We start from the raw sequence: 12374 nt of genomic DNA, 5'->3' as shown, positions 1-12374 counted from the left end.
AAAAAAGTTGACCTTTTAAGCTATGCCAAACGCACACTAGATATTGTAAAAACAATTCTTTTAACAAAACATATAAGTAAATGGCTTAAGTTTCATAAAAAATAAACAAACTTATATCATTTAACAATTCTTTTAGCAAAAAATATAAATAATTGGCTTGGGTTTCATCGAAAATAAACAAACTTATATCATTTAAAATAATGAGTTCTATTTAGCTCAAATGGTAAAGTTTCTTTTAAAAAATTAGTAAAATTTCTTATTGACATTATATGTCATAAGTTGAAACTATTTTTAAATGATAAAAAAATTCACTTAAAAAATATATTGTTTAGTGGTATACAGATCAAAAGAACACATTTAATATTGAAAGTTTTGTTTGTGATTTCATTTTTAAATATATATATTTTTGAAAAGTTCGGGTCTACAAATAGTTTAATAGGCATTATTTAATCAAGTATAGAAAAATTCAATGATTGTAATATATAACTTGACCAAAGTTTATCTAATTTAATTCATGATCAATCTGAATTTAATAAAAATATTTTGATGTCTAATTTTTTTTTTATCAAAATTTTAATGTCTATTTTTTTTTCTTTGAATGAGATGTCTAATCTGAATAGACAAAGAACATAAAACGATGACTCATTTTCTCGCATTATAGAATATAATAATTCTATCCAAGAATCCCTTATTCCTCTCCAATATTTATTAAGTTAAAACAAACTTCTTCTTTTTTTTTTTTTAATTTTTTGTTAGCCACAACATATCTATTAACATAATCCACCTTGACACACAAACATTAAATAGATATATCATCTATAACTCTATTTTGGTAAAAGAAAAGAAAAAATTTATAATGAGGTTGTAGTATTGAAAAGGAAAGAAATAGTAGTTAAAATAGGAAAATACATTTAGATAAGAAGAAGAAGAAGAAGAAGAAGAAAAAGATAAAATGGATCACTCATAGTCGGAGTTGAGTCCTTATTTTGGATTTTGGTATAACCAATCTCACCATAATAAATAAATAAAAAACAAAAACAAAAAACACAAAAACACAAAAAGCAAAAAAAATAAAATAATAAAAAATCAATAACCCCACAACACACTCTTCTTCTCTCTCTCTCTCTCTCTCTCTCTCTTTGTTTCCGATCTGAGAAAGTTAAAAAGAATATATATATATATATATATATATATATAAATGAAAAACAGAAACAAAAAACTCACTCACACAGGTCACAGCTGTACCTTCCTCAAGCGCCGACAATTTACAAAGCGTTACAAAAATCAAATGCTTTTCCCTAATTTATCGATCAAATCCAAAATCTAAAAATTTAAAACTCAAAAAAAAAAAAAAAATCAAAAAATCTCTGAGATCCAAATCGAAGTCGTTCTTCCTGACTCACTCCGAGTCATTTTCATCGAGAAGAAGAGGATTTGGATACCGTTTTCGATGCGCCTTCCGGTGAGGGTATGATAGAGTCACCGGTAGAAGCTAGGGTTTTGAATTTGGATTTGGATTCGGATTCGGATTCGGGTTGTTGTTCTGAGCTGGTGTGGCGTCGGCGATGGCCGTGCGGAGTCCGGCGGAGATGACATCGACGAGCTGGCGTGAGGAAATGTCGTCTGACAACGTCAAAGGTCTGGTTCTCGCTCTATCGTCCAGCTTCTTCATCGGCGCGAGCTTCATCGTGAAGAAGAAGGGATTGAAGAAGGCTGGTGCTTCTGGAATCAGAGCAGGTTTGTGTCGTTTTTTCGTTGAGATTTCGTTTGATTTTTTTTTTTTTTTTTGTGTGAAAGTGAAAGCATTGATTATGATTAGTGAGTGAGTGAGTGATCGGGAAAGTCAAAGTTGAGGGATTTGGATTTTTTCAAATCTTAGTGTGAAAATGAGTTACATCGTCAATGTGATTAGTTGGAAAGCATGAGTTGCTATCGCTGCGTGTGGATTTGATTTTGTCGATATTTAGGTTTTGCTTGGAATTTGCAAAAGAGTGTCTGATGAATTTCAAAGCATTAGTGTGATTAGTGAGTGATCGGAGGGTGAAAGTTGAGGTATTTTGCTTTCAAATCTTAGTGTGAATTGTGTGAAAATGAGTTAAAGAGTCAATGTGATTAAAGTTCTTCATATTATTCAATTCTTCACGATTGCTGCGTGTGGATTTGATTTTGTTGATATTTAGGTTTTGCTTGGAATTGACAAAAGAGCGTTTGATGAATTTCAAAGCATTAGTGTGATTAGTGAGTGAGTGAGTGATCAGAGAGTGAAAGTTGAGTTATTTTGCTTTCAAATCTTAGTGTGAATTGTGTGAAAATGAGTTAAAGAGTCAATGTGATTAAAGTTCTTCATATTATTCAATTCTTCACAATTGCTGCGTGTGGATTTGATTTTGTTGATATTTAGGTTTTGCTTGGAATTGCCAAAAGAGTGTTTGATGAATTTCAAAGCATTAGTGTGATTAGTGAGTGAGTGATCGGAGAGTGAAAGTTGAGGTATTTGCTTTCAAATCCTAGTGTGAATTGTGTGAAAATGAGTTAAACTGTCGATGTAATTAAAGTTCTTCATATTATTCAATTCTTCACGATTGCTGCGTGTGGATTTGATTTTGTTGATATTTTTGGTTGGAAGAGAGATGCAGGTTTTGATTGATTTGCTGTATAATAAGCAATTGCAATTTCGCATGGTTATGATTCCTGTCTTGAGAATGTGTGTGGTTGGATCTACTAAATATCAGAAACAGGTTGAACTATTGCCACATTGAAAATCTATCTAGTGGAGAATTTGAGTTAGGAGTTTTCTATGGATAGTAAAATTGATTATGTGGAGTTGGATGGTTATGGGAAATTAGTTGACATAGTGATGTGGTTAAAGAAGAATTTATGGGGCATTTGCCTCTTTTCTTTTCATTTTTCTGATTTTTTTTTTTTGGGGGGGGGGGGTGGGTGGCAAATTGGAGTTTAGAGTTTAAACAGATCCTCGTTATAAGTTGGACTGACAGTATCCAAATTTAATAGTGTTGTTTTATAACATTTTTGAGGATTTGGGAGTCTTGTCAAGCTGAGTGACAAGTTTGGGAAATACGGTTCTATTTTTTTCACGTGTGCTTGGACTGAATGAACGAATGTACTGAATGCCTGTACGTACTATGTACTGTACATGAGTTAATGGTGTCTTTGCAATACTTATTTATGTTCTCATTTTGGAGCAGTTGCGTTGTACTTGCATGTCTGTAATGTTAACTGTTGCTAGTGGGGATGCATGTTGCACTATTTGGCGCTTGCTTTCTGTTGTTTACTTTGGATATATTTAATATATTAATGTCATTTGTAACAGATTTTCCTGAAATTAAGTTCATTGATGTTTTGTACAGGTGTTGGAGGCTATTCTTACTTATATGAGCCACTTTGGTGGGTGGGCATGATAACGAGTGAGTTTTTAATAATTTCCTTTCTTATTGATCAATGACTATATTTACTGTTAGACTTTCCCTTTGATGAACCACTATTTAAGATGGAAACAAACAGAAAATAGATTGCTACTCATTACAGAAGCAATGTATAGTGCAATCAGTCAATTTGTTCTATTCTACCTATTCTCACAAACAGAACATTATGTACCTTTTATAAGTACTGATTCAAAAATTGATACAATTATCATCCACAACAGACCACATCTAAATTCATTTATCCATTTTGGCTGCTGGATTGATGGGGACTGAATGAGAGTAAAGATAAAAATCCTCCAATGAATATAGAATAATGTGGTGAAAAGAAGTAAACTCCTTGTGCTTAGTATGTACCAACAACTTCTACAGAAAATCCTTACAGAATAATGAAAATGCCTTTACCTATCCAAAGAAAAAAAAAAAAAAAAAACAGATAATGAAATTTTTTTGAAGATTCTATTATATAACCAATGCATAGTCTCTTTTGACCTCTGCCATCAAATAAAGTGGCACAGAGAGTTCTATTTTAATGTTTCTCTTTCTAGGTCTTGTTGATACTCCAGGCTTGTCATAGCTTTAGATGGAGTAACCAAACTGTTATAAATTTCAAACCCTATATTACCATTTTATAAATAAAATGTTATGGCAGTTTTCTTCATTTGACATCTACATGTTAAATTCTAGAAGCTACTCACAAAAGAAAGCATTTTTAAGTCTTTTTTTTCTTTTCTTTTTTTTTTTTTTTTTTTTTTTTTTTTTTAAGTCACTTATAGTTTATGATTTTAGTAACATATGTGAACACTGATGGGCAATTGCTATTTCAACAGTGATCGTTGGGGAAATTGCTAATTTTGCGGCTTATGCGTTTGCGCCAGCTTTACTGGTCACTCCTCTTGGGGCTCTCAGCATTATTATCAGGCATGATAACAAATTTAGATTTCATAGCTTGTTTGAATTTTGGATTTTATTTTTTGAGAGGATATATCTTAATCATATAGCTATCAATTGCTGAGGCCTGAGTGCTTACTGTCATATTGTTTTGCAGTGCTGCACTTGCACACATTATTTTACGGGAGAGGTTACATATTTTTGGAGTTCTTGGTTGTGTTCTGTGTGTTGTGGGTTCTACAACAATTGTTCTACATGCTCCTCAAGAACGTGAAATTCATTCTGTAACAGAAGTCTGGGAACTTGCTATGGACCCAGGTAATGTAATGTTTCAAGGAATTATTTGCATTTATAGATTATTTCATTCTTGGGTTTTTATGTTCATATGTTTTTTTGACACTCATTTGGTTAAGTTAAAAAGATGTACTTTTTCTGTTGTTTCTTTTGCAGCTTTTCTCATGTATGCAGCTTTGGTTATAACAGCTGCATTGATACTTATATTCTACTTTATCCCACAATATGGCCAGACACACATAATGGTTTACATTGGAGTTTGTTCTCTTGTAGGTTCTTTATCGGTATGTATCTGTATTTGGTTGTAAACTTGTTGAATGTGTATGCTTTTACCAGGTCATATCGTCTAAGTGTTTTTATCATAAGGGTGTCCTTTGACAGGTCATGAGTGTCAAAGCAATTGGAATTGCATTGAAGTTGACATTGTCGGGAATGAATCAACTAATTTATCCTGAAACTTGGGTATTCACTGTAGTGGTAATTGCTTGTGTGCTCACCCAAATGAATTATTTGAACAAGGTACATCTATCTCTCATATCCCCGCCTTTCTCTTATTTTTTTTTACCTTCTTTAAGTAGTTTTATTTTCACTACTTCTACTTTAGTACCAAATTTTATGTTGCTTATTTGAAATTATCCTATCATAATGATTTATGATGAATGGAGTATGGTACTATATTCCCATTAAACAGATAACTTTTTCAAAGCTCTTGAACATGAAGGTCCCATAATAGATCTCCTTGCTCTGTAAATAAGGAAATGAAGTTACATGGGATTAGTAAAATCCATCTCATTTTCATGCTTGTAAGGGGCTATGTTTGATATCCTAAAGCATGGGAAGACACTAAAGTATATTCCCGTAACATGAAATTTTTGGCCCTCGTCCAATATGCATGTGTCATTAATACTTACTCACAATGGCATGCCTGCTGCAACTAATCACTTTGTCTGTGTTTGGGTTAGATTCTCATTTCAAGTATTCATATATATTGACTGACCAGAAAAATGACCTTTGCTTGCAATTGGAGTTCTCTTTGGAGGATGGATTCACCATTGGATGGAGGTGTTGATTTGGGGATTTCATGAGGTTTTCCAAGAACTTGATGAGATTCTGAAAGGATGATCTCACTTATATCTTATTGTATATTCACCCCTTTTAATCACCATAGGGAGTTTCTTGGTATAGGTTGATTAAAAAGAATAAAGAGGTTCTGGTTGGGTAAAGGAATTTTGATTAGTGTACGAGTTCCAACAACTTCATCATCTCTCTGAAAGAAGATATTCACTCTTTTAAGATGTAATGAAGCAATTTATGGGTTCAATGGAGTTTAAGGTGAGAGAATCATTTCGCTAGGCTAAGGAAAGGGTATGGAGAATTAGATACTTGTAAGTTGTCACTGATGAACAGGTTTCCTTTTTGTTCATGGTTTGGAAACTTGGGGAGAGTAAAATAGATTATTGAGTTCAATTAGACTAAGGGACTGTTTGGGATCCGCTTATTTTGTTGAAATTGAAAATTTTTTGCTGAAAGTACTGTAGATAAAGGTAAAAATTAGTTGAAATAGTATAGTAGGACTCATGAATAATACCAAAAAGTGCAGTGGGACCTATGAATAGTAGCAAAAATAAACTGAATAGTAAAATAAGCTGGTTTTTTAATTTGGAGCCAAATGGACACTAATTATTTGACAAAAGGTGGTCTTTGGATTGAATAAATTGCTATGGGTTGGGCATGGGAAGTATTTCTCTTTACTACGGATGTCTTGGATGGTGATCCATACAATTAGTTATGCACTATAATTACTTATCCTGTAGTTGCAGGGATGAATAATGAGTAAATAAATTTTTTAATAGAAAGGCCTTTGAGCGTGCAAGGCTCTTTCTAAATTGTACATACCCAGTGGATTTTGAACCCGCTACTTTACCCTTCATCTTTCTCATGGGTGAGCTGTTGTTTGAGATAAAACTCATTGGCAAAAGGAGAATGAGAGGCATTATGAGCTATCTTGAAATGAATGTTGCATGGACTTGAACTAGAAAATTCTTGGACATTACAACCCCAAGGGGTAGCACAATTGTCTAGGGACCACACCTCATGAGCAAAGTCACTAGTTCGAATCTCCTCCTCTTCTCCCACTCCTTGGGGCCAAAACTTCTTTATATAAATTCTTTGACACTACTAAGAACATGTATTTTCTTCTTCTGGATATTGTAATCAAATATTTTTCTTTACTTTTCACTTCTGCTGTTTTATAGTTACTGTGCATAATTTCTCCTTTGATTTCTTTTTTCCTTGTTTGTCCAATGCAGGCACTTGATACCTTCAACACGGCTGTTGTATCTCCCATATACTATGTTATGTTCACATCACTAACTATTGTGGCCAGTGTGATCATGTTTAAGGTATATTCTTCTACTGAACAGGGTTATCTGAAAACTTTATTTCTTTTTCACTTCATAAATATTATTTACCTAGTTCACCAGGGAACTCTAGTCCAATTGGCACTTCCTTTTTCAAAATTGAAATAGGTTCAATATAATGGACGTGTATGATGGAATAGAAAATAGTATGAGAACATGCGGGTGTAGTAAGAGAGGGTCGGAGTTTTTAATGCATAAGGTTTAACATTGTGGGTTAGGACTAAACCTCATGATATTATGTCTTTGCCAACAAGATGCTTCTGTTGAGAAGATCAGAGTGGAATAAGTTAAAATATTGGAAGATGTTTAGCAATCCTGAGGGTCTAGCATCTAGAGTAAGCTAAATAATTAAAAAATGTGTAACTATTGTAATCCACATGGTATTTGGTAGGCTTCCTGTACTTTTTCTTCTTTTTTGAATGAATAAGTTATTATTAAAGTAAGTAACAAAAAAATTACTATAGAGTTCAAAACACTGGACATCAGCAATAGCTATTAATAAAGCAAACAAAACATACAACCTACTTCTCTCATCTATTCCAAGGCAAATTTCATGCATGAACTTTCATTAACCGCAGCTCTCCCACAGTGCACAACAAACTTCAGTAGATACATAGAATCCTCTCCATATGTATTTGAATCCTTAGCTGATTACATAGAATCCTGTCCATATCAGAAACCTTAGATGGAATTCAAATCCACATCTCCATCGAACATCATTGATAATGGTCTTTACTAGATTTCCTCTGTCAAAATTTATTCGTTTGGACTGGCATTGTTTTGCCAGGTGTTGGAAAAGGAACCTATGTTCGTTTTTGGCTAGATTGGTCATGTGGGGCTGGGGTTCTGAAGGATGCTTTCCCTGTTCTGTATGGCATTGCTCAGGATAAAGGGGCCACTGTGGTGGATTATTTGTGTTGAAGGGATGGTTCCATGTTTTGTGATGTTACGTTTACGAGGCTTTTACATAACTGGGAATTAGAAGTGTTGATCACCTTTATAGATCTTTGCTCATCAAAGGCTAGGGATGTGGAAGATAAGTTGTGTCGGTGGCCTAATAAGAATGGATTATTCAAGGTTAAAGTCCTACTATAGAGCACTTCCTTTTTGAGGTGTAAAGTTTTTTTCCCTGAAGACTATCTTGAGGGTCAAAATTCCACCCCAGGCTTCCTTTTTTATGTGGAATGCTGCTCTGGGTAAAATTCTCACGATTGATATTCTACAGCATTGTAAGTTATATGTGATCAAGTGGTGTTATATGTGCAAGAAGGCTGGGAAGACTATTGGCCATAAGTTTCTTCCCTGCAAGTGTGCTAGTGAGCTGTGGTCCGTTGTGTTTTGTCTATTTGGGGTTTAGTGTGTAATGCCTCAAAGAGTCCTTCATGTGTTGCCTTATGGGAAAGGGAGTAGAAGGGTTATTAGTGATGTGTGGCGGGCTATTCCTTTGTGCTTGATGTGGTTGATTGGGAAGGAATATGACCGTAGAGCATTTGAAGATGTAGAAGGGCCTTTGATGGAATTGAAGCAGTTGTTTTTAGGGCTTTGCATGAGTGGATAACTGTGTTACCCAACCATTCCTCTTCTATTTTGTTAGCTTTCATAGATAGTTGTTCTATTTCTTGATGTTATTGCTCTCTCAGTATATTTCTTGTGTATTAAGGGATTTTCTATTAATAAAATTGTTATTACTTATCAAAAAAAAAAATTCTTCCAATGTGAATTCTGGTATTCCTCTGGATCCAAGTGTGATAGATAGTAGTCGCTAAGACAACCTTCCCTACTTTAGATCTTAGACAACTGCTTTTTAGACCTTCAACACCCATTAAATGATTTCATCCCAAATATATGTCTAAGGATACTGCATACAGACCCCCAGCACCTGACTCCAAATCCTATGACTAAAAACTAAAAAAGGGCTCGAAAAAGGGATGATTCCTTCTATCCATCTGGTTTCTGCAGAAGTCACAAAGAACATCACCAGTCCAGCCCCTGGCAGCAACCCTATCTTGAGTGGGAAGCCTTTCTTTAATAGCTAGCCATAGAATGAAGGAATCAGGGACAATGGCACTATCCCAGACCAATTTCCACCATTCCACTTTCTCCTTCCTCACTCAAAACATCTCCCATGCTGAATTACAAGAGAATACACCAGATTTTGTTAGAGCCTGGACTATTCTATCATTCTCAACCAACTGAATTTGAGAGGTACCAGCCTGAATGGGCTTAATATCTTCTGTTCTAGCAAACTTCTGTCTCTATTCTCCATTTATGAATACAATAGAAACTTTGGCAGCTAGACAACTTCCTGCATCATAGTTAATTCTGTTTCCAAATTTAGAAGCTAAATATCAAACCAGAGTGAAACTTTGTTTCCTTCATCAAGTAGACAACTTCCTGCATCATAATTACAGATTTGCCCCTGAATATAAAATTGACCATAACTAATAAAATAAAAACCCAAATTAAAAACTGTTTTAACCCTAAAAGACTCATACTTAGACTATTAAAATGACATGACTTTCACTTCAATTGGACTTCACATGAGGACCCAATAAAATAATTCTTGAATAGGTGAATTTGCAAAGCTGTAGCATATTAGTCTTCCATAACTACTGCAAAGTTGTAGCATATTAGTCTTCCATAACTTCATCAGGTACTGTTGCACTAGGCTCTCGGGCATTAATAGCTGTAGCCTTCTTTTTGATAAGTTAAACAGCCCTGACACAAAGTTTGAATAGCTATGGCCTTCTTAGAGCTAAGAGTACAGGTGTGGGAATAATGAAGATTGATGGTATAAAGAAAGTCCAAAAGGTGGCTGTTGTTGTCTTGACCTGGTTGTTTAAGGAAAAAGGGACGTTGAAGATAACTTTGCTCTTAAAATCATAGCAATAAACCAAAAACAATAAGTGATGGAGTCCATTTTGAAGATGGGGCTTTGGTAATGATGTTAATATTGGATCTTTGTTGTTGAGATAGCTCTTTACTAACACCTTTTCTAGCCTACGAGCTAGTGTATGGATCAATTGGCACTTCTTTCTCCCATAATAATGGTTTGGAGGGTGAGGTTGTGGGTTCGAGACCCAATAAGTGCGTGTTTTATTAACCAATAAAACAAGGGTCTTACAAAATTCCTTTTCTCTCGTTCCATATGCTGTTGCTGTTGGTTCTGTTTAAATTTGTGACATTTTCTGGTCTGTGTGCAGTCATGAATGGCCTCCAAATTTTTGGAGTGGCTTTCATGGCTGAGAGCTTGATCTGGTGGAGCATAAGCTCTTATTTTTGTATAGTGGTGTCACTAGTCCAGAGGAGAAAATTTCTTGCCTGAAAGGACAGGAGTTCGGTGATTCCTTGAGTGCCTTTTGGATGAACAGTGGCCTTATCAGTTTTTAAGGTTGAACAACACTCTATCTTGGTTTGTAGCATCATTAAGATCATGATAACAACTGTTTCACTGTAGGAATTGGATCTCTGATGTTTCGTGTTCAAGAGCTATCTTTTTTATCATTGCCCATTGCATTTGCATTCAATATGGCTTTCTTTGCAAGATTTCTACAGAAGATTTTTTACTCTTTTTTTTATTAAATATTTTTTTGGATAAGTAAGATTTACTGAAGTTCCTTGTGTCTTGTTACGTGACCTAGATTGATTTCTGTTTTTAGACCATGTTTGTAGTGTTAGTGAATCTCTCTCTTTCAGTCTTTCTCTCCTCACAAGGGGGGAGGCAAAAGCTGGGTTTGGTCTTAATCTTCTTTCACAAGCAAAACAGCGTAAATAATTTGTAAACTCCAAAGCTAGGCAGAGTCTTCCTGGACTCTCTATTGTACTTCATCACATATACGCTCCCCTCTCTCTCTCTCTCTCTCTCTCTCTTCTCTCTCTCTCGCTCGCACGCGCGTGTTCACATCAATTATTTCCTTTTGTTATTTGCTTAAATTGTTAGTCTTATTGAATAGCAATGATGATGATCTTGCTTTTTAATTATGTTATATTAGATTTAGCCACTATATGATGAGCAGTTTCTGGTTTTATTTTTCAGTAGTTTCAGCTCCTCCTCTCACTTGGGGTTACATTATTGAGTCTAGTAGGCTCATTTTTGCAATTTTCATATGATAATCTTGAATTGATTACATTATGGAATCTTAATTTACATTCAGGACTGGGATAGGCAGAGTCCAACCCAGGTAATCACAGAAATATGTGGCTTTGTGACTATCCTCTCGGGAACTTTTCTGCTTCACAAAACAAAGGATATGTCTGATGGTATGCTCTCTATATTGTTCTTGTGAACCCTTCATTTTGAATAATAATAGGTTATAAGTTATAACAAGGGTCCTATGACTCTTATCTCACAGGCACTCATGTTTTTTAAGTCTTCAATTCATTTTTGCCGTTCTGACAAATGTACAAATAATATTGTCAAATCATGTACAGGTTTGTCATCGTCTATGTCCCTGCGACTTTCCAAGCACTCAGAAGAGGATGGCCTTAATGGTGAAGGCATTCCTCTTAGGCGGCAGGAATCCTTAAGGTCGTCAGTATGATTATGCTTTGTTGCCAGTCCTAAAAACTGTGCGCGCTTTATCTTGGGAGGGATCTTCCTGATGCAACTTGTGCTTTATGAAGTTATCCCAACTTCCCGATCATATTCTTTTTGGACACAGAGAGGGAAGGGTCAAATTTAATTTTCTTTTCTTTTCTTTTTCTTTTTTTCTCTTTGCCATTCTAGTGGCCATGCTTTCGGCCGTTTCATTGTATCCTCTTTCTCACCACTTCATACGAAAGTCATTGACCAACATAATTTTGTGCACATTTGTTATATATATAGTGTATTCTAGTCTTACATTTCCAAGCTTCGGTTGTATTCTTTCTGAAATTTAAGTTGGGAAGTTCTGTTATGGGCATATGCATGGCTCTCTCTCTCACTCTCTCTCATATTAGAACCTTGCAACCCCGTGGTAAAAGGGATTTTGCTTGATTATCAAGAACTGTAAGTTGCAATAACAGTTCATTGCAGGATGGCAGCGTATGTTGCTTATATTAGCAACCATTCATAAGTGCAAAGTTCATTAACAACTATTCTTTCAGTCCCACAAGAAAAGGATAGGACGATATTTTAACAATTGAATCTTGGGCTGTTAGATTCAGCCTACTAGTGAGATCTTCTGTTTCTGTTGGTCTTTATGGAAAAGACAAAGCAGCCAAGTTAATGGGACATTACTCTTATTGATGAGAACTTCTTTACCTATTCTTTTTTTTTTTTTTTTTCTTTTGATTCTCAAAAAAAAAAAAAAAGAGTAGGTAAAGAAGTTTTAAAACACAGGATAATATG

The 12374-nt window shown here is 34.8% G+C and overlaps 1 protein-coding gene across 1 annotated transcript; it reads left to right on the top strand.

Annotated features, from left to right (window-relative positions):
* The first annotated feature begins 1128 nt into the window (after positions 1 to 1128).
* On the top strand, positions 1129 to 11940 carry LOC115977529 (probable magnesium transporter NIPA4). The gene is made up of 9 exons (XM_031099421.1): positions 1129 to 1737; positions 3369 to 3425; positions 4271 to 4361; positions 4489 to 4649; positions 4782 to 4909; positions 5007 to 5144; positions 6935 to 7027; positions 11200 to 11305; positions 11477 to 11940. The coding sequence occupies exons 1-9, from the start codon at positions 1566 to 1568 to the stop codon at positions 11584 to 11586; spliced, it is 1056 nt and encodes a 351-aa protein (XP_030955281.1). The 5' UTR covers positions 1129 to 1565; the 3' UTR covers positions 11587 to 11940.
* Positions 11941 to 12374: the final 434 nt, after the last annotated feature.

Source organism: Quercus lobata, chromosome 2 (genome assembly GCF_001633185.2).
Source record: "Quercus lobata isolate SW786 chromosome 2, ValleyOak3.0 Primary Assembly, whole genome shotgun sequence".
In the NCBI taxonomy this organism is placed as follows: domain Eukaryota; kingdom Viridiplantae; phylum Streptophyta; class Magnoliopsida; order Fagales; family Fagaceae; genus Quercus; species Quercus lobata.
The sequence above is the reverse complement of the archived record's forward strand: the minus strand, read 5'-3'. Positions and strand labels throughout refer to the sequence as shown.